This window comes from Ailuropoda melanoleuca, chromosome 5 (genome assembly GCF_002007445.2).
Source record: "Ailuropoda melanoleuca isolate Jingjing chromosome 5, ASM200744v2, whole genome shotgun sequence".
NCBI classification, from domain to species: domain Eukaryota; kingdom Metazoa; phylum Chordata; class Mammalia; order Carnivora; family Ursidae; genus Ailuropoda; species Ailuropoda melanoleuca.
Window position 1 is genome coordinate 101,821,255 of NC_048222.1, and position 23,833 is coordinate 101,845,087.

The window sequence follows — 23,833 nt, forward strand, 5'->3', positions numbered from 1 at the left end:
GGAATAAATGCCACCTAGAAAGAGGTGTAGAACTGAATTCAGGTGAAAAGGCATGGGGAGATACTAGGATAAAGAAGCTATTGAAGCCACAAAAACATATGAATATTTTGATAAAAATCATATACAGCAGCAGTTTTCAAACATTCTAAAGTATAGAAGAATTACTGGTGGAGGTAGTTTAAAATGCAATTCCTGAATCCTTCCCCACATTTACGGCTCAGAATATCTAAGAGCCTGAAATGTTTGTTTTTAGAAGTAGCCCTGGTGATTCTGATGCAGGTGGCCAGAGGATACCTTTTGAGACCCTCTGCAGAATAAAACAAAGGGCCTAGTACTTAGTTGAGAGATCTTAGAAGTCTGAGGAGGGCAGACCACTGTTGAAATCCAAGCAATTATTAGGATAGGCAAACAAACCAGCAAACACGGTAATATAACCAAGGGAAGGAACCCAAGAGCAACCAAGGAGCATCATGTAGCAGGTAGATTGTAGAAGTCAAGGAGCATGAGGATGGAGATGACATTCCCTTGCTTATCTTTCATCTGGGGGTGGGGATTATTAAATACTAGATGACTCTTACCAGAGATAATATGCTTTTAAATAGCAGTGTGACCGTAGTACAGATATGTATTTTATTAGATTTCACAATTTATTATATGTTATTGTGGTACATTTTGCTAGTAGTTTGAGTATTTATAACATTTTTTTTTGTTTGTATCTTGGGAATCACATGTTCAAACAGTTTTATATAGATAATTTCTATAGAGCACGATTTAACTTCAGCAATTCATTGAATCAAATACAGGTCTCCTAAATATATTCATTTGATGGTTCTAAAATTTTAATTGATACATATCCTTGAAACTTTTTATATAATAAGAATCCCATGTTTAGAGAAGAGTTTTGAGCAGCTATTTTTCAAGACACACATTTTAATGTCCAGTCTAAATCTTCACTATTGTATCCATTTTCTGTATAGGAAGGTAGTATATATATTTTTATAACAAATATATCTTCTTTTCCTGGATATTTTAATATTTTCATATATATATATATATATATATATATAATATTTCTGATTATAAAGTTAACATATTGTCTTCGTCCACTCAGGCTGCTTTAACAAAATACCACAGACGGGGTGGCTTAATAACAGAAATTTATTTCTCACAGTTCTGGAAGCTACAAGTCTGAGATCAAAGTACTGGCCAATTTGATTCCTGGTAGGAGTTCTTCTTGGCTTATGGACAGTTGCCTCCTCTCTATTTTCACGTTTCCTCTTATGAGGACACTAATCCTATAGGATCAGGTCTCCACCCATATGACCCCATTTAACCTCAATTATTTACTCCAAATGCAGCCATATTGGGGCTTAGGACTTCAACATATGAATATTTAAGGGATACAATTCAGTCCACAGCACACATGTTCATTAACACTATAAGAATTTAAGAGGTAGAAAATGAACTGTCCTGTAATCTCAAACCATAGGAGATGACCTCTCTTTATCATTCTTCAGATGCTTCCATGTTTTCCAACATACGTATTTGTGTGTGGGGGGGTGCAAATAAAGTATGTTTTAGTATTTATGATTATATTTCACATATTGTTCTGTATTTTTCCTATATAAAATACAGCATGTAAAATCTTTCTTGATAAAAACGTGTATATTCATTTTTTTAGATGCCACATTAATGTTCTATTGTATTAATCTACCACAGAGAATTGAACCATTCATTTTTTTCTTGTGCTGTCTCTTTAAGTGGGGGGGGGGGACTCCTCCCACCTCTCCCAGATCCCAGCCTGCTAATTTTTTAAAATACAGGTTTCAAGTCCCACTGGTTATAAGAACTCACGAAATTCAGCCCCTCTGGTTTTCAAAGCCACATGTTATGGGGATTTGTCCTCCCCATGTGGGCTGCCTGGTGTGTGTGTCAATCGCTCTGCCTTCTCCTGGTGGGACTGTCCCTCCCTCCTGCATACAGTCTGTGAGTCTGTTTACCTCCAGACCATGTCTCAACCCTTCCAGCCACATCTCTTATCATTAGGAATACTAATTTGTTGTTTATATATTTTCAAAATGTTATCTTTTGATTTTATTTATAAATCATTAAGTAAATTGAAGAATACATGAATGAAAAAGAGAGATCAAAACTGTTAATTAAAATACGTGTTAAATTTATGAAAAGCACGTGTACACAGGCCACTGTGGGATCATAGAAGGTGGATCTAAAGCAATGTGGAAGGTCTATGAAGGTCACCTGCACCAAGCGAGACTTGAGCTGTGCTTCAAAATGTGACCAGAAGTCAGAGAAGATGAAGAAATTGTTCTAGGAAGAGGATACAGCAGTCCAAATGGAAAAGAGCAAGATATATCCCGGAAGTTATAAATAGTTCACTGTGTCTGGAGCAAAAAGGACTGCACAGAGATGGGCTAGAGATGAAAAGGGCTCATTTACCAAGGACTTGGTCAATATAGATGAGGCATTTGAACTTTACCCTGAAAACCTGGGGAGACACCGACATGTCTAGTCTTGGATTTTAGGAAGAATATTCTAATATAAATATATGAAACATGGTTCAGAAGAAGTCCTCTGGAGTCAGGAAAACCAAATTGTGGTCTAGTTGAGGCAGACATTAATCTTTTCATTGTCATAATAATGGAAAATGAAACCTTTTAAAAATTTCTCTGTAACTGGGGCACCTGGGTGGCTCAGTCATTAAGCATCTGTCTTCGGCTCAGGGCATGATCCCGGCGTTCTGGGATCGAGTCCCACATCAGGCCCCTCCGCTGGGAGCCTGCTTCTTCCTCTTCCATTCCCCCTGCTTGTGTTCCCTCTCTCACTGGCTGTCTCTCTCTCTGTCAAATAAATAAATAAAATCTTTAAAAAAAAATTTCTCTGTAATTGGAACTGAGTCCACTCTGGAAGGATATATACACGGGGAGCAGGGATGACTGGGGGTAGAGGGACTTTTCATTTATTTCTGGAGGCAGACACTTTTGTATTATTTGAGTTCTTTTTTTAACCAAGCATAGACTTTAATAATAAAGAATTTTTAAAGTTCATCAATAACAGATGGGAGCAATCTAATGTAGAAATTTATGTGATAATTATTGAGTGCTTTGGTGGATCACCAAATCAGTATGAAGCCAAATTTTAATATGGGTGCTATAGCTGGTGTAATAATACTTGGTTACACTAATATTTTATAAGTATTCTAATAAAGAGTGTTTTTACTATTTTTTGTAGTAGTCAGATTGTAGCTGGAACCATGTGTTCACCAGTCAACTTGGAGCATGTTCAGGAGAAATGAACCATGAGTGAAAGGACTTAAAATCATATTAGATAAGGAACTGCGACAGAAATTGGGGACGCTCTGCCTGGAGTGGGTCAGACAAGATATTTGACCTCAGTTATTGATGATGAGTTATGCCAAAGAGAAGTAAAAACATATTTCATTACATTTCTAAAAAAAATAGAAACAAGGAATTGGGGCTGTAAGAGGACAGATTTAACCTAAGAAAGAAATTGAATGGACGTCATCTTTTTTATGCCTAGAAAGCTGACAATTCAGATATTTTGGCCAGCTTCTCATTAACCGACAAAAACTGCACTAGTCCTTCATTTAACTTAGACTTACAGCCAATTGTATTGTGATAGATTTCACGAAGTTCAGTTACATTTATTTGTATGTAAATTCATGTGGTAAGTTTGTGTGTTTTTTTCCTTTCTCATTAAAAAAACTAACATGTTCATTTCTGAAGTTGGTTATATCTGTTTTCAAACTAGCACGTGAAAGGGTAGTGTTAATAATATTAAATAACTGGTTTTCTCAGCGCGTTACTGCATCCTTCCCCAACTTAACCATTCACACCTCCTGTCACCCACACTATGTACACAAGCCCAACTTGCCACTTTTGTCCCCATGGTTTTAACACTTTTTTAAAAAGATTTTTTTATTTATTAGAGAGAGAGCGAGCCTGATGAGTAGGGGAGGGGCAGAAGGACGGAGAGAAGCAGACTCCCCGCTGAGCAGGGAGCCCGATATGGGGCTTTATCCCAGGACCCCAATATGGGGCTTAATCCCAGGACCCCGAGATCATAACCTGAGCTGAAATCAGATGCTTAACTGACTGAGCCAACCAGCCCCCACCCCCCATGTATTAACACTGATTCAAGTTTTCTTACCCACAGCCTTCAATATTATACCTTCTAGCCAACAAAGATAAAGCCAGTTGAAAAAGAGAGCTGCCCTACCGTTTAGTTCAGGTCAGGTGTCAAAAACCTCAGAAGATGAAATTTGAGTTTCATTCTATAGATTTAGGATCCTGATGCCTGGGCCGATTGTGATCACCATCCAATCCTCCATTAGCTGAGATTACTTTGGATTATGGGGTCATACTCTGCTATCCCATCATCCTGGGCTGGTGATATGGTTGTAAGGCCTAACAAAGGCAACACAATTTATGTTTACTGCTGAATTGATAGACTTCCAAGATCTCTGATGTTTAAGCTCTAGGAAAATATTGCTTACCTGACAGAATTTGGACGATCATTTTGCAAATATGCTCAAGTTCTTGGATTGGAAAGTAGATGGGTTAGTTAGGGTTCTCCAGAGAAATGGAGCCGATAAGAGAGCTAGCTAGCTAGCTAGATGTACATATAAAGAGATTTATTATAAGGAATTAGCTCATGTGATTATGGAGGCAAACAAGTCCCTAGATCTGAAGTGAGTTAGTCAACTGGAGATCCAGGAGAACTGATGATATAGTTCCAGTCTGATGCTTGTAGTCTCAAGACTTAGGAGAAGCTGATGTTTCAGTATAGTTCTGAAAGCAGGAAAAAACTAATGTCTCACTTCGAAGGCGATCAGGCATGAGGAACTGCCGTTACTCAGGGAAGTATCAGTCTTTCTGTTGTATGTAGGCCTTCACCTGGTTTAGTGAGGCCCACCCACATCAGGGAGGATAATCCGCCTGAATTTGTCTACCCATTTAAGTATTAATCTCACCCAAACACCATCACAGTAACATGCAGCATAATGTTTGACCAGATGTTTGGGCACCCCGTGGCCCAGTCAAGTTGACATAAAATTGACCATCACAGTAGAGTTAGCAGATCCAGTATTACTGTTCCTCAGCAGTATTTATTGCATGGTCTCTGTTTTTCAATTCTTTCTCCCTCCTACCCAGGAATTATTTACTTAACGTCAACTCTTAGCCATTTGGAATCTACTACACTTTTGTTGATGGTCTGCGCTCGAGATGGTGGCGGGCTCACATCTGTCGTCAATGCTGACATCACTATACACATTCTTCAGACAACACTGGCACCGGCTGAATTTGAAAGGCCTAAGTATACTTTCTCAGTTTATGAAGATGTACCTGAAGACAGTCCTGTGGGAACAGTGAAAGCAAAAGAGTCCTTGAGTAAGTACTTACTTTTTATGCCTTGTTAAAATCCATTACTAGAACATTTCCTGTGTTTTCTTAGGCTGTGTAATCTTAAATAAATCTTTTCCTTTCTCCTTGCAAGAAGAATGGGGACCACACAATCTGTGGTTTGCTCTTTGCTCTTTCAACATTATTTCTATCCTCCAATTTTTCCTGGTCAAAAAAGTAATAGATACTTTAAAAGTTTAAAACAATACAGAATGATTATAATATAGAAAGTATACATCTATAACCCATTCCTCAAACACACATATGTGCATACACGCATACACACACACACACACTTTTAAAATTTTTGTATGCAAATACATCCTGCTGTATTTGTTGTTTTAAAATTACCTTTTACCCTCCATTTTATATATTGAGGACAGTTTTCCAAGTAACTGGACATCATTCTGTCTCATTAAAAAAAGGTTGCATAGTATTTTGACTTAGATATAAACATGTTTTCTTGAAACATTTCCCTTTTGCTATTAAGTTAAATGATTTATAGTCATTTTTTGCTGGTCCAAATAATACTCCAGCAAATATCCACGTATGACTTAGAAAGGTTTCTCTGCAGGATAGATTCCTAGAAGTGAATTATTTGTCCAAAGATCTTGTTTTGATCACAGTCCACTTCTTCTCTGTCCTCTTTTCCATACCTTAACCTTTGTGGGGAATATTTGCCATTCATAGGTAGATATCATAGAGAAGTATTAAGCATAAGCTTAACTTGGCTTCCCCAAATATGTAAAACACGCATCCAAATTATTTACTTAATGCAGAATGATTGAAAGGAAGATGGTGAGACCTGTAGCTAGCTCCTTGTCCATTGGACATTACCTTTGCCATCTAATACATCTTACTAACTATGGTGCCCACTTTTCAGTAGATTTTGGAGAGCTGAGGAAGATATAAGACATTGCATTGTGTTTTCCATGGATGTAGTATATATCCCTAGAATGTATATGTGTATATATGTGTATGTATATATTAATGCTTTAAGTTTTCATCTTTTCCAGTAGGTGCATTCCAGTCGGTGCATACGGTGATTGCTTTTTGTTTCTCTCTTTTCTACCCCCCCCACCCTTTTTTTTTAGATTCCTCGGAACCAATTTTTTATAGAATTTCCTCTGGTGATTTGGACAGAAAGTTCTCTATTCACCCTTGGCTAGGTGTCATTCGAACCCAGAAGCCTCTGGATCATGAAACACAGCCCGTGGTTGTGCTCACAGTGCAGGCTCAGCTTGGCAGCTCCCCCGCCTACAGCAGTACAGAGGTCAACATAACTGTAATTGATGTCAATGACAACCATCCGGTATTTCCCAAAGCCTCTGATGAGATTCAGATCCCTCAGACCACATTTCCTGGCACAGCCCTGTACCTCGCCCGTGCACAAGACAAAGACAGTGGGAAGAATGGATTCATCAGATATACGATCGCAAGCCAGAATCCAAGCATCTTTGCCATCGACTCAGGGCTCGGGGCGGTGTACCTCAATGAGAGTCTGGGAAGTCACGTGCCCCGGAAGTGCACGCTAACTCTGGTGGCCCAGGATCTGGGCGTTCCTCCTCGGGCATCCCTGTTAGTGCTGACAGTTGCGATTGAAGAGCAGGAGCAAAGCCCATCTTTGGCTTTTGAAAACTTGGTCTATCAAGTGGAAGTTAGCGAGTGTCTCTCGTTGATGACCCAAATCCTGCAAATACAGGCCTACCCGCTTGGCCCACAGCGCACAAGCTCGCCGCTCCTGTACTCACTGGAGCCCAGCACGGACTCCGCTGTGTTTGGCGTCCGCCCTGACACAGGCTGGATTTATTTGCGGCGACAGCTAGACTATGAATCCACACAGACATATAATTTTAGAGCGTTTGCCTGGATCCCGGAGGACAGATTGTCGCAAAATGTGAGCACTTCAGTAATTGTTCATGTCCTGGATGAGAATGACAATTCCCCTACCTTCTTGCATGATGTGTTGTTTTTGAAAGTCGAGGAGAGCCCTGTTCCCCAAGGGGTAATAGGCAAAATTACAGCCATTGACAGAGACTCGGGAAAGAATGGACAGCTGTCATATTTCCTTTTGTCTGATGGAAAATTCTTCAAGATGAATCCTAATACAGGTAGCATTTTGTAGCTTCCACTTATTCCTTTAAAATCGAAATGAATAAACCTCAGGTCTTCTAGTGATAACATTACAAACATACAATTAATGTCTAGTAGATACCTTATTCAATTAGAGAATTGTGATTTTAAAATGGAGTCAAAATTGAATAGAATTTTACCTGTAATGACTCATACTTCTCTTGCCTCCCACCCACATATTGCCAATATATGGTTCTTATTCTGAATTAGAGCTACCGTCAGAATTGGATTGAATAAATCCCTGTGCAAAGCCTAATTTTTCCTCCAACCATTCTTTTTCACTTGTAGGTGTTTTTTTTAAAAGGCCAAATAATATTTTATAAACTATAAATGTCATAGATGTACAGCTAGAAAAAAATCCGTTAGGTAAGATTGCAAAATCACTCTCTTGATGTATTTCCCTCTGATGGGAAACATGGTGAAAAGAGCAAATATTTCCACCGAGTTTTGGTTTTTTTTTTTTTAAGTCTTCATTATGAAGTTAAGTATTAAAATGCTATTATATTTTAAAATTTATTTTGCAGAAATTTACAAAGATTTTATTTAATTCTGCAACCACCTACAAATGAAATATGTTCATATGGCAACCGTAGCATAGTTGAAAAAACTGAGACTCAGAGAGCTCAAAGAACATGCCCCAGGTTAGGGAGCTGGAAGGAAGTAAGAGGAAATCACCACTTGCACAACTCCAGAAGGCACCGTTTATGTTGTAGCCTTTGTAACTGGTACCCCCTGCCCTATAGTGGCATAGAATTTGAATTCAGTTCTGAACTTCAAGCCTTTCCTCTCATAAAGGGCCTGTTGTGTGAATGAGGAACAGGTGCCTCTTCGTCCAGCAGATGGAGCTTTACACCAGGGCACAGGACTTGCCAGGAAGGCTGCAAAGTGGATTTTAGCTCCCGTTCACGCCCAAGCTAGGACGCCCTCTGCAGGACACAAACGGCACAGCAGTACAGGATGATCGTTGCTGGTGCCTTCCAGATGCTTGGTAGTTTAGTAGGTCTTCTATTTCACTCGGTACTTAAAAAAAATTAATTAAAGTATATAGTTGGTTCCCCCATGGTTTTCTGTCTCCTATAATTAGTCTAGCACCCAGCTTCAGAAGACTGGGTGTCCTTTCCTAGTGTTGTATGGCTTGAAGCCAGTAGCTTAACCTCAGAACTCAGTTTCCTTAGCACGAATAGAGGAGATAATTCCTGACATGCTCCGTGTCCTGCTCAGAGGGGGAATTAAAGTCTGTGAAGGGGCTTGCAAGACTACCTTCTCGCAAACGATTCCCATTCCCCAGGGCTGGGTACAGTGTGGCCACACAGGGGTCGAGGGCACCCTTCAGAGTGTGGCGGGCGTGCCTGTCTTCCACATCTGCACATCCTGGTGCTCTGAGCCGTCTTTGTGGGGACTGGGACTAGCTCCTATGGAGGCCTGCGTTGGCGTCCCCCGTGCCCAGTTCCGGGCTGACCTTCACAGTCTTTCCTCCACTGACTTTCCAACTGCTGCTTGTCAATCAGAGTGGGTTCATCAGATAAAAATCTGCTTGCCATTCAGGATTCGGGGTTTTCAGAGCAGAATTATGGTTTTAAACTGCATTTAAAAGCAGTTGTTGGGTATGTGATTTTTGTTAAAAATCACATTTCTCGTAAACCCTGTATAAATGTAGTTTATATAGTAGATGGATATAGTAAACACTGCATTTCAGCTCAACAATTCCGCAACTTCTTACCCAAACGTGAATTTTCCTTTCTGTTCCTGATTTCACTCTTTGTTTTGTTCTACACACCGTCATTTCATTGGATGAAGAGGGCAAAACCGGTCTTAGAAATGGTCAGGTTAGCTGGAAGTTGCTTCGTATTGACTTTCTCACAGATAGATATTTCCATAAATAGTGAGGCAAGTAATGGCTGGTGGAGCTCTGCACCAGGAGCTGGGCTATCCTGAGAGAGCATGTGGCCTCCAGTGGTCCTTGGCATCAGGTAGAAGAAGCTATGATTTTATGCCTGAGTCTCCCTGGCTTGAACCGTGAGAGAAGTTGCTAGTAAACAGTTCTGAGGAAGAACATGGAAAATAAAGCTTGTAAAGCATTGAGTTATTTGGGAAGTCACTATCCATTGCTATACATCTGTTTTATGACACAACAATAAAGAACTATTTACATAGAAGATAAACCATTGCCTACAGAATGTATTTGATTTTCAGGAAGGTATTTTGGCATTATTTTAAAGTAACGATAACAACTGTCGCATTTGTGATAATTTACAGCTTACAAAATACTTTTAAATTTATGATTGCATTTGTTTCTGGTAGCCCTAGGAGGTAGGCTAAGGAGAGGTCCTTTCATGTCTGAGCTGGGAAAACTGGGACCCAAACCCAGAACTTGTAATGTCAGAGCTGAGGTGCTTTCCATTATCCTGTGTGGCAGTATGAAGAGAGATATGCTGTAATTTTAAATCTTCTAAATTACTACTAAATTTCCACAGAGTATTTTAACATTTATTTTTATGAATTCATTGTTTTAGTTCAGATGGTGGTTGGTAGATAGTTTGAAATACAAAGAAAGACAAATTGAAAGTGGCGTTTTCAGGAGAAACTTCAGAAGATTTCACAGTAGAGCCAGACTACTAATGTACATCATCTTAGAAATGGTGCATTTACCCTGAGCTTTATATCCTTTCTGGGAATTCGCTTGGATGGGGTCATTCTAATACACAGTGACCCAGCCTCTTTGGTTCTCCTCCGTGTTCCTTAGGTGAATTTATCAGTTGGGTGGCACTGGATCACGAGCTTCAGGGACACCACCAGGTGACTGTCCTGGTGACCGATCATGGCTCCCCGCCACGGAACGCCACCATGGTGGTTTACGTCTCTGTGACTGACGTCAATGATAACAGCCCATATTTCCCACAGTGTCTCCCTGGAGAGGAATTACACGTCAAGGTTTGTGGAGTGAAGTAGCCTTGCAAGCATTTTGTGGTAGTCTTAGTCGTTTGTTTTGAGCACCATCTTGTGGTAAAAAGTGTGAATTTATCAAATCCGTCTCAAGTTGTGGCAATGCATAGGTTTCCAGGAGATCTAGAAATTGTGTACATGTCAAAACAAAGCAAGAAACAAAAAATGAAAAACCCAAACTCCACAAATTAAAAAAAAATGGTTTTATGTGCTATTTGGGATCACACCTCTAGTTTTATGATAGTGTAGTTCTGCCTGTTGTATATAAACAAAATGGAGCCCCACTATCAGTAATGCTGAGATAGGGATTGTTTTCCCAGTAATTTGCACGCATCTCTGTGCAGAGTTCCTTATGAGCAACTGGTGCACATCTTGAAGCTGGTGAGTTAAATATAAGGGAACAATCTGTATGTAGCTGTCAAGTAGAAAGATGTGCAACCATCTTTGGTAGCGCTGGCAGAAATTTCTAACTATACGTATATGATTTTACCTTTTTCATTTCCTTGTTTTCTATGTTTTATACTATACATTATAAATTAGAATATTTGTTCATGTACCTAATTAATAAATAGATCTCGGAGGTATTTATACTTTTTTTAATGAGTGGGTTATATGAATAAACAGTTTGGAAGCTGGTGCTCCAAAACACCTGAATTGGACATTCAAATTGTGCTCAGATGGCATCTTGAACAACTCAAAAAGGTACTGAGAGAGTTAATAACTTCAAACTCGTCTTCCAAAGCTGTATTTAAAGAAAATCCTGCCAAAGCAAAGCATTATTATAGTATCATTTCAATTTTAATTACATCATGAAAACATCCTATAGCAGGACTTCACCCTTGGAGTTCAACTCCACATGTACATTTCAATATTCTATGAAAATTTCTGTTAACTAATGAGGTATGTTACCTGGATCAGGTGTGTTTCCTGAAATAAAGGTTTGTATTTATTTTTAGCATATTTTGGACCTTTTAAAAAATGAAGAGATGCTAGAATCCTTAAAATATATCCAAAATCTAAGTTTATTTACTCAATTTGATTTTTTTTCTCAAAATCAGTTCAAATGCTGCAGATAATTTGTTCAAATTGAATTTTTTCAAATTTGTAGTATTGTTTCTTTTCATGGATTTGCACTTATATAACTTTTATGTGGTAGACGTTTGAGTTATAGGTGGATTTTAACATAGTTTAAAAAATGTTTAGTAGTAATGTGTTCTTTCACTTAGAGGTTCATATTTCTTTCTAAAATTTCACTAATTTTTAAGCCATTTGTTTTAATGACAGGTTCTGGAAGGTCAACCAGTAAATATGTTGGTTACAACTGTGTTTGCAAAGGATTTTGACGAAGGAAACAACGCGGAAGTTGTATATTCAGTATCTTCAGGTAAAAGTCACCCTTCATAAAGGATTAGAAGCATTTAGAATTTCCTCTTTTGTCTACCAGCTATCTACCTTCTTCTGGGAAAATGGTTAATGTTGAAAATAACACCAGGTACAAACAAAATACATTTGTGATTATCTAGAATCGCCTACATTTAAAAAAATAACGTAAAAGTTTAATGTAAAATCATAGTCATTTTTCTGCATCCTAAATAGAAACCGACCAGCCATCTACTTTAAATGGATAATTTTCAATAATCTGAAATGCAAATCAGCTTCTATTGAAAGTAAATTAGTAGTGAATCAAAATTGGTATTGATTATAAAGAAATACGATTATGAATGCCAAACATCTATGAATCTCTTGAAGACTAAGTATTCCTAAGGTCAAAGTAAATAATACTTAGAAAATGTCACAGTGCATATATATGCGTGTGTGTTGGAACTTCATTGAGAATGGCTCATGTTTATGTTTTTGTTTTAGAATGCACAGGTCTCAGATTTGTTCTGGTGATTAGTTTTAGTTGGCACTGCATTTTATACTATTTTTAAAGGTATTTGTTGCTTTGTCATGTTTGTCACAAAATGAGACATAATGTTATTTCTTGCTACTAATGTTTTCTCTTTCTCTCAAGAAAGAAAGAAAAAGAAAGAAAGAAAATCTTTTTAAAAATCACTAGCATTTTATTTATTTTTAAAGGTTTATTTATTTATTTGAGAGAGAGAGAGAGAGAGAGCAGGGGAAGGGGGAGGGGGGAGAGGCAGTGGGAGAGGGAGAGAGAGAGCACCAAACCCAACAGAGGGCTGGATCTCAGCACCCAGAGATCATGACCTTAGCCAAAACCAAGAGTCCATCACTCAACTGACTGAGCCACCCAGGCACCCCCAAAAAATCACTAGCATTTTAAAAACTAATCAGATTTTAAAAGACCTTGCTCACCATAACAGAGAAAACCATAGGATGTTGGGGCAGATATACTGTGAAGTAATGAAGTTTAAGTTTCAGGTCCCTTCGCTTGAAGGGCTCTCTGGAATGGGACTAAGGAGCTGTGGACAATTTATATTTGTAATATTGTCCTATTTTTCTTAAACACAGCCCCTCACATTATATATTTCAAAACCCCCCAAATCAGGAGCATCCTGATAGGAGCATGGGAAGGAAAATTTCAATAAAAGACATTCAACACCTTTATGTAGGAAACTACAAATTATTAAAGAAAGACCTTAAAGAAGAATGAAATGAAAAGGCATATCATATTCATGCTTGGGCAAGTTCAAGATCCTAAAGGCAACATATTCAGTGATAATGAGCCTGCTAAGCACACACATACACAAACACACACAGAAATTACTATATTAAACTATAATCCTGCTGTAATACCATTATCTAGAAAGAAATGAAACCAGGCTATATATTATTCATGAATATGTGGACTGGAAAGATAAACCACCACTTTAGAAAAGAGGCTAGTTACAGGGAAGAAGGAGGGGAACAAGCTTTGGAGGTATACCCAGGTCCTCTGCTGTAGTGATACTTAATGTATTTATTTAAAACTTTTGAAGAAAATTTGGAATTGGCTAATTTGGAAATGTTTACATGGGTGTTCATCATATATTTCTGAATGTTTGAAATATTGATTTTTTAAAAAATTAACTTCTAAAATGATATTTGGATGTAGCAATATAAAAAATACAATGGTATATATTATGTTATTCATACCTTTGCTTTTACTTCATCCAATTGCTAAATAGACGCAACTACAAAATATAAGAAAAAATAGCAAGATAAAAATAAATATAATGTAGGGTGCCTGGTTGGCTTGGTCAGTTAAGCTTCAGACTCTTAATTTTGGCTCAGGTTGTGATCTCAGGGTGGTGAGATGGAGCCCCCAGTCAGGCTCCACACTGAGCATGGAGTCCGTTTGGGATTCTCTCTCTCCTTTCTCTGCCCCCCCCCCCCCCACTCATGCTCTCTCTCTCTAAAAAAAAAAAAAAAGAGTGAGAGAGAAAGAAAAGATAATACAAACAAAAACATGTGTAACATCTGTGAAAATTTCATACGGTATTCATGTAAGAATGAATAAATGGATCAAAGCATAGAAATCACAATTAATAGATGTTACATAATTTCCTGCTGTACCCTCTAACTTTCTTAAGGGCAGGAGTTCTTTTTTATTTGTCTTTATATCTCCTAGGACTGATAAAATATCTGTTCTGTGATAATGACTCATCAAAATGGAACACAAGAATGAAAGAAAGCCACTAACTCAGGCTTTGTCGAGAGTTTCTTGGTTTGTTTGAAATGTTTAAATTTTACTAAAGAATAGAAATCTGTTATTTAACAAAAAACCTATATAATCAATTTGATTAGAAGTACCAGTATGAACTTATGACATATTTTAGTTTGTGCATGTGTGTATTCTCTGTCCACTGAAAAAAGCCTAGAAACGATGACTGGCCTGGAAGCAATAAGCACCCCCTCACATTCAGAATATAGCCTCCCAATACCATGTTCCTCCAAAGGGAATCAGGAGTCCTTGAAGAAATGGCTGACTCCATGTCTTGGACAGGAAATCTTTACAAGATGAGTCTGTGCCATTTTGTCATACCAGTTACAAGGAGGTTACTAAAGATGACTAGGATCATATTAGAAAAGTTCAGGAATCAACTTTAAAAGAATCCCAATGTTCAAAGACGGGACAATTTGAACATAGATAAGAATAATAATGTCAATAGATTGAAACCCTGCTAATGTGTTTAAATTCATGCTTAATGATTCTTAAAACAGAGGCAAAGCAAACTTTTAATTATCACAGTTGGAGCCCAGGAGGGGGATGTTAGTAACCAATCCATTATTTTGAATGTTAAGTAAAAGCTTAGCATCAAGTATTTATCCTGACTTTCCTATAATGACTTGTTCCCCTGGGTTACCAATAAGTAGAGATGCATGTTGAAATATATCCAGAAGAAATGACAGGATTTCTGGGATTTGCTTCCAAGAGGATGGTAAAGGGGAATATATGAGTAGGGAAGAAAGATTGGTCATGAGTTGCTAATTATTGAAGCTAGATGACAGGCATGGTCATCATCTCAGCGCAGTCTCAGTATAACGTCAAAGTCATCTTTGTGCGGAGCTCAGTATAGCATTCTATCTACTTTTACATATGTTTGAAAATTTCCATAATAAAACATTTAAAAATCTGTTATGTTTCTTGTCTATATTTTAATATTATTTTATGTTCATACACTCTCATAGCTTAAAACAAACAAATCTTCCAAATTATCACAGATGTATGTACATTCATTAATTCTTTGTTTTCTGCATTGTCAGTTAACATTGATTTCTTAATTTCTGTGTGTGTGTATAGAAGACAGTTCTGATCACTTCAAGATTGATGCCAACAGTGGTGAAATAAGAACAACCACCATCCTTTCATATGACCGTAGACCTTCCTACAGGATGACCGTCATTGCCAGTGACCAGGGAGTGCCTCCTCTTCAAGGCCAGGCAGTCATTAATATCCAGGTAATGTTTTGAAAAAATGCTCAACATCACTCGGCATCAGAGAAATACAAATCAAAACCACCAGTCAGAATGGCTAAAATTAACAAGACGGGAAACAACAAATGTTGGAGAGGATGAGGAGAAAGGGGATCCCTCTTACACTGTTGGTGGGAATGCAAGCTGGTGCAGCCATTCTGAAAGACAGTGTGGAGGTTCCTCAAGAAGTTAAAAATAGAGCTACCTTATGACCCAGCAATTGCACTACTAGGTATTTACCCAAAGATAAAATGTAGTGATCCAAAGGGGCACCTGTACCCTAGTGTTTATAGCAGCAATGTCCACAATAGCCAAACTATGGAAAGAGCCCAGATGTCCATCGACAGATGAGCAGGTAAAGAAGATGTGGTATATATACAATCAAATATTACTCAGCCATCAAAAGGATGAAATATTACCATTTACATCAACTGGAACTGGAGAGTGTTATGCTGAGCAGAATAAGTCAATCAGAGAAAGACAATAATTGTCATATGGTTTCACTCATATGTAGAATATTAGAAACAGTGCAGAGGATCATAGGGGAAGGGAGGGAAAACGGAATGGAAGAAATCAGAGAAGGAAACAAATCACAAGAGACTCTTAACGATGGGAAACAAACTGAGGGTAATTTGGGGAGGGATGGGTAACTGGGTGATGGGCATTAAGGAGGGCACGTGATGTGAAGAGCACTGAGTGTCTTATGCAACTGATGAATAACTGAATTCCACATCTGAAACTAATGATATATGATATGTTGGCTAATTGAACTGAAAGATATCCAGGCAATGTCCCATCACCACGATAAAGTGTGAAAAGATGTTCAGAAGGTTTTGTGTTAGATTTTTATACAAATGTGTACAGTGAAGATACCTTAAATACATGAATGCTACTTCTAGAGAGCATTGCAGATTTACGTGTGTCTTTTTATTATCACTTGAGAAATGATTAGACCCAGGTAACTCTTAATTTTAACTTTGTGCAGTTCCTGACAAGATAGTTACCTTTATCACTGCATAGGCATTTATGTTGCTTTGCTTATGAAGAACAAAATTGTCTTGTCTTTTACTTGTTCCTAATTGCAAGGACCTGGTAAATTTGTGGGAGAAACGTGTATGTAAACAAGTGGCCAATAATATATCACATAGTTCTTTGTAATTGTTTTTAAATTTGGAAAAGTCACTTAAGAACCATATTTTAAGGCTTTTCTTTAATCATAATGAGCAAACAACTTGTGGGAAGTCTTCATTGTAGGAAAAATTCACACTAGCCAGTCAAAAATGAGATCATTGAGGGGCGCCTGGGTGGCACAGCGGTTAAGCGTCTGCCTTCGGCTCAGGGCGTGATCCCGGCGTTATGGGATCGAGCCCCACATCAGGCTCCTCTGCTATGAGCCTGCTTCTTCCTCTCCCACTCCCCCTGCTTGTGTTCCCTCTCTCGCTGGCTGTCTCTATCTCTGTCGAATAAATAAATAAAATCTTTAAAAAAAAAATGAGATCATTGTGCATAACTAGATTTCTTTGTTCATGCACATGACAATCACTAATATTAATACAGATATGTACAATAATCATGAATATATATCCCTAAGAATTCTGTTTCCAAATTATATTCTTTATTGATTGAGGATATGTGGGTTAGTGGAAAATTCTATATCGGAATATTTCCAAGTCTCTGGTTTCAGATAAACAAAGACACATGATACATAAATGTGCACAGATGTTGTCATTATGAATATATTGGTCTCTAGGATTTAGAGTAATTTGGAGAACTATCTATTCCACATTCTCATTGAAGAGTCACAAAGCTACAATTCAGTTTAACTATAGCGTGGTCTCACCAAACCTCATTTCACGCATTAGAACAAACAGGGAAATGGAAAATTCTGTACTTTCTTATCTCCTGGATGTTACGAAATTTTCAATCTTCAGAGATGTATTGAATTATATACTAGAAAAAGACATTTTCTCACTAATTAACATATGTGTATCATACAAATGGAAGGAATTAGCTTCAAAGTAATATCATCACACCTATTGATTCGACTGTTAAAAAGGACCCCAAATTAACAGCTCCTTTTCATTCTTATTTCAGGTGATACCACTATCTAAAGGGAGAGCTATCATTTCTCAGAATATTAGACACTTAGTTTTACCTGAAAACCTGAAGCCCACAAAAATAATGAGCTTGATAAAGTCACCCGATCACCTTCAACAACATCATAATGGAAAGTTACATTTTAGTATTGCTGAAGATGACAAGGATGGTCACTTCGAAGTCGACAGCTCAACAGGGGACTTGTTCCTTTCTAAGGAACTTGATTATGAAATGACATCTCATTACCTTTTCAGGGTGGTTACTAAAGACCATAGCAAAACCCCTCCCCTAAATAGCACAGTCTTCCTTAGTATTGATGTGGAGGATCAGAATGACCATTCCCCATTTTTCCAAGAAGAGTTCGTTGTGATAAGTGTCGAAGAGAATGTCCCTATAGGGACTCTGGTGCATATCTTCAATGCCAAAGATGGGGATGGCAGTTTTTTGAACAGTAGAATTCAATACTTCATTGAATCCCACCACCCTGGAATGAGTCCATTTCTCATCCACCCTTCATTTGGCACATTAGTCACTGCATCCCCCCTTGACAGAGAGAGGGTTCCAACTGTCATCCTGACAATAACTGCATCGGATCAGGCTGCAAATGTGACAGACCGGCGATTGAGATCACTGATGGCAAAGGTTGTGATTTTGGATATAAATGACCACAGCCCCACTTTTATGTCTTTCCCCATTGCCCACATCAAAGAGGATGCCACGGTGGGCTCCTTGGTGCACCACATAAGTGCTCAAGATCCAGATGAAGGAAGGAATGGAAGAGTGACATACAGCATCATCTCAGGAAATGAAAACATGGCCTTTATGCTAGACAAGTCATCAGGTACTGTCTGTCATTATCAGTTAAAGTCTCTGATCACTTGCTCACATTTGTCTCTTCATTTTCCCCCCTAAAATGACAGTTCTCAAGATGAATAAGCTTTAAAGAAATGTGACTTGATTTACTGTTTAACTTACATCTATGAAAGGCCCAGAGGTTGTACTCAGACAGCCACCTGTAATTGGCCTGTTTGTTAGTATCGACAGTGCTTTGTCGCTAGCTCACATTTCACAAGATGAATATGCAGTAGCAAACTTCCTTCTTGCTTTGCACTGTGGATCCTCACAGGGTAGGAGATGGTACCAAAGTGCATCAAGACGGAGTATACTAAGCATCAGCATTATTCAAAGACTTCAGAAGGGAAACTTATCTTTAAGATCGTACAAATATTCATTTGGAAATAGCTGGAAATACTGTATTTTTAAATGGTTCAATTGATTTGGGGCATTAAGACCTTTACTTATCACATCAGCTGTAACATTTTATTTTTTGCAGAAGCATTTATTCACTGTCCACTCTGCAGAAATGTCACTCACTGTCACTTCGCTTGTCTTGCTGTCACCATGTTGCCAGATAACATCTACTAAAAGTTTTGATGCAGTTTGATGGAAGGCTACATGCATAAAGTGTCATTCTTGTGAAATTGGAAATGAACACCCCTCAACCTGATTTTCAGGAGATATTGAAGAGATGGACTACCATCTCATTCTCTAAAAAATAGTCATTTTGCATGAGTCTTAGAAAAAACATCTCAGATGTATACCAGTTGGCCCAACTGTTAGTTAAGAACATTATTTGGAATGGGACTGAATGTGTAGGATTTGGAATCATGATTATAGGCCGGCTATATACTGTTGGAAAATTTCATCAAAATATTTATTAAATCCTGTACATATGGTTCCATTCTGAGTCATGCATGACCACCACCAAAAAGCCCAACTGACAGAGAGATAGTCCAGACCCAGCTGCTGATTTCTGTGAGAGCTGGGGTCTCCAAGGACCTGTTTCAACGATACTTAAAATGTTTTCCAGCATGGCTAAGGAAGGTCTATTTCAGATCGTTAAAGAGGATGGATAAAATTAGAATCGTGCCTCAGTAATATAGGTGTCATGACTCTTTTTTTTTTTTTTAAAGATTTTATTTATTTATTTGACAGAGATAGAGACAGCCAGTGAGAGAGGGAACACAAGCCAGGGGGAGTGGGAGAGGAAGAAGCAGGCTCATAGCAGAGGAGCCTGATGTGGGGCTCGATCCCATAACGCCGGGATCACGCCCTGAGCTGAAGGCAGACGCTTAACCGCTGTGCCACCCAGGCGCCCCAGGTGTCATGACTCTTAAACAATTTTACTGGCTGTTTCAGTTGAGATATTTTTCAAAGACATAAATGATCATTGCTGAATGCATTCAGAGGAGACGGGCTATTTTTCTTCACAAAGCTCACATTTCTTATGAAGAAGACACAGTTTTGCAATGGCTTTGGCTCTGAAATGCAGAGGGATAAGTAATGATTGAAAAACTACCTTATAAAATCTGAATCAATAAGCTTCTTTGATTATTTGAAAGTACTCATAGGACGAGCATGTGTTAGAGAAGCAAACAGCAATCCTCAAAGAAAAAATGTGATGATTGGCATCATATGACAGCTATATGTGTGCAAGACTTTATTTTGTAACACTTTCTTTCGACGAGTTACATGCTTAAATGGCAGTAGGATGGAGACATGTTCTATTTGTGAAGTTTATTTCCTGAGTTATAGAGCCTTTCTATTTTCTGTTTGGAAATAAAGATAGTTAACTGAGATAGTATAAAGAGACTATAACTCTTTATCTTAAGGAATGTAGCCATACTCACCTTTTTGTAAATGACATGAGGTGTCATTTGACATGGAGGCGTTTACTGTTATAACCTAGATTTTTTGTTTGTTTTTGTTTTGTTTTTTAAGTAGGCTCTATGCCCAGTGTGGAGCTTGAGCTCACGGCCCTGAGATCAAGAGTTGCATGCTCTACTGACTGAGCCAGTCAGGTGCCCCTAACCTAGATTTTTTTTTTTTTAATGAAGGTAGAGAAATAATTTTGATGTAATGATCTCCATAGGTAATGGCATATAATAGATTATTTCTGAATTCTCATTCATCTTTATAATTTAAACCAGAATGAATCTTTTAACTAAAAAGTTATGTTTTTATTCTTGATAATACATAAACTTCACATTGATTTAATAAGATTTATGCTTTAACAAAGAAAGCTTCTAGATCTTTAGCAAGTTCAGTAAGCTAGACAAAGGTAGAGTAACCACAGCTTCTCTAGAAAATGTTTATTCTCTATTGCTCTTCTCCTCTTTCACATCAGGCTTACTCACAACCACCTGTCCTTTGGACTATGAAATAAAAGCTCAGCACATACTGACCCTTCTGGCACTGGATGACGGCATACCAGCACTTTCTTCATCCCAGACTTTGACGATTACCGTTCTTGACGTTAATGATGAGGCACCTGTGTTTCAGCAGAAGCTGTATGAAGCTTCAGTTAAAGAAAACCAAAATCCGGGGCAGTTTGTCACAAGGGTTGAAGCTATGGACAGAGATTCAGGTAATTTCAAAATATGGAAACTTGGTAATTAATGCTAAAAACAAAAATTCGCATACATGAAGCCAGTTATGGCCCAAGTAAATGAAGACGATTGCTAGTTATTTCAAATTTCTAATACCTCTGTAATTAGCATACACATAAAAACACATACACATGTAAAGGTAATGTGTGCTTTTTTAAAAAAAAGATCTATTTGTTTATTTTAGAGACAGAGAGACAGAATATGCAGTGGGGGGAGGCAAAGGTAAAGGGAGAAAGAGAATCTCAAGCAGATCCCCCCACTGAGCGAGGAACCTCATGCCTCAACTGACTCACTGAGCCCCCCAGGCACTCCTCGATAATGTGTGCTTTTATATGACGTTTGTTTCTCTTGATTTATATTATTATTTATGGTAGAGTGATACCTAATTAACATAATTTTTGATTTGATCTTGATAATAAACTGCAGTATAGACAAAGCATCACATTTTTTTCAGAGTGCGATGGTTAGATGCATCACATACAAAAAGGTAAATGGATCTGTATTTCTTCTCTGTATAGTGCAATGGAAGAGAGAGGAAGCTGGGTGTCAGATTGCCTTGGTTTGAATCCTAGAACTACCCTTTACTTCAACTGTGTAACTTTGAACAAGTAGCTAATTCTCTCTCTTCCTCTGTTTGCTTATCTGGAAAATGGGGATAATGATAGGGCCTAAGTTCTAGTTATGTTATGAGGATGAATGAGTTATTATGTGTAAAGAGCTAAGACCAGTGACCGGCACAATAAGTGGTCAATAAAGGTCAACTTGTATCATTACTATTATTACTCTTATTAATGTCAGCCACTATGTCCAGACAAATAACTGTGAAGTGAATAGTTACTATAGCTGGGAATATGTAAATGTCTTAGAGTTGGTTTTCAATATCACGGTGACCTTTTTGGTTCAGTAATTTAATAATATTTTTTATATTTTAAACAAAATAATTCTAAAAATTACGTGAAAGAGCATATGCCAGTTTTTTCCATCTGAGTTAATACGAATAGTTTAGTAAGTCGGTCTTTTTACCTCATGTATATATACTCTTTTTATTGTATGAGTTTCAGGTGTACCTTATACTCTGACATCGGTATACACTACAAAGTGATTACTCCCCAAAGTCTAGTTACTATCGGTCACTTGACAATTGACCTTGTTTACCCTTTTCACACACACACACCCACCCCCATTCTCTGTATCTATGAGTTTCTCTTTGTTTCATTTTATTGGTTTGTTGTCAGATTCCACATACGACTGAATCATATCCGTCTTTCTCCTTCTGACTTATTTCCTTAGCATAGTATCCTCAAGGTCCATCCATGTTGTTGCAAATGGCAAGATTTCATTCTTTTTTATGGCTGAGTAATATTCCATTTCACATTCCACATCTTTTTTATCCATTCATCTATTGGTGGACATTTAGTTGTTGTGTACATATCTTGATTATTGTAAATAATGCTGCAGTGAACATAGCGGTACATCTGTCTTTTTGCATTATTTTCATTATCTTTGGATAAAACCCAGTAGTGGAATAGCTAGATCATATGGTAGTTCTGTTTTTAATTTTTTGAGGAATCTCCATACTGTTTTCCACAGTGGCTACCCCAGTTTGCATTCCCACCAACAATGCACGAGGGTTTTCTTCTCTCCACATCTTCACCAACACTTGTTATTTTTTGTCTTTTTGATAATAGCCATTGTAATAGATGTGAAGTGACATATCATTGTGGTTTTGGTTTGCATTTCCCTAATAATTAGTGATGTTGAACATTTTTTCATGTGCCTCTTGGCATCTGTATGTTTTCTTTGGAAAAATGTTTATTCAGATCCTTTGCCCTTTTTCAAATCAGGTTGTTTGTTTTTTTGTTGTTGAATTGTATGAGGTTATTTTTAAAGATTATTTATTTATTTTAGAGAGAAAGAGAGAGCACAAGCAGGGGGAGGAGCAGAGGGAGAGGGAAAGAGAGAATCTTGAGCAGACTCCCCACTGAGTGGGGAGCCGGATGTGGGGCTCGATCTCATGACCCTGAGATCTCAACCTGAGCCAAAACCAAAAGTCAGACACCTAACAGACTGTGCCACCAAGGCACCCCTTATGAGTTCTCTATATATCTTGGATATTAACCTCTATCAAATGCATAATTTGCAAATATCATCTCCTATTCTGGAGGGGTTTTTTGATGAGGGTTTCCTTTGATATGCAGAAGCATTTTGGTTTGATATATTCCCATTTGTTCATATTTGCTTTTGTTTCCCTTGACTTTGGAGTCTGATTCACAAAAACATCACTAGGACCAATGTCACAAAGCTTATCGCCTGTGTTTTCTTCTAGGAATGTTATGGTTTCAGGTTTTATATTCAAGTGTTTAATTCATTTTGAATTAATTTTTGTGTATGGTGTCAAATAGTGGTTCAGTTTCATTCTTTTGCATGTGACTGACCAGTTTTCTCAACACCATTTATTGAAGAAACTGTTCTTTGTCCGTTGTATGTTCTCATAAATTAATTGTCCATATATGTGTGGGTTTATTTCTGGGCTCTCACTTTTGTTCCATTGATCTGTGTGTCTGTTTTTATCCTGGTACCATACTGTTTTGATAATTATAGCGTTGTAGTATAGTTTGAAATCAGGGGGCATGTTACCTTCAGCTTTGTTCTTTCTGAAAATTGCTTTAGCTATTTGGGATCTTTTGTGATTCCTTACAAATTTTAGAATTATTTGTTCTAGTTCTATGAAATATGCTGTTGGCATTTTGATAGGGATTGCGTTGAATCTGTGGATTGTTTTGGATAGTGTAGACATAGTAACAATATTAATTCTTCCAATCCATGAATAAGCCAATCTTTTTAAATTCA

General features: G+C 37.8%; 1 protein-coding gene across 1 annotated transcript in view; it reads left to right on the forward strand.

Moving 5' to 3' along the window:
• The window catches only part of DCHS2 (dachsous cadherin-related 2), a 119,723-nt gene that overhangs the window by 26,023 nt on the left and 69,867 nt on the right, over nt 1–23,833 (forward strand). The window contains exons 4-10 of the mRNA XM_034661732.1: nt 5,193–5,429; nt 6,536–7,552; nt 10,318–10,505; nt 11,802–11,901; nt 15,265–15,422; nt 17,532–18,375; nt 20,722–20,961. Of these exons, the coding sequence (XP_034517623.1) occupies nt 5,193–5,429; nt 6,536–7,552; nt 10,318–10,505; nt 11,802–11,901; nt 15,265–15,422; nt 17,532–18,375; nt 20,722–20,961 (2,784 nt within the window). The remainder of the gene's footprint in view (nt 1–5,192; nt 5,430–6,535; nt 7,553–10,317; nt 10,506–11,801; nt 11,902–15,264; nt 15,423–17,531; nt 18,376–20,721; nt 20,962–23,833) is intronic.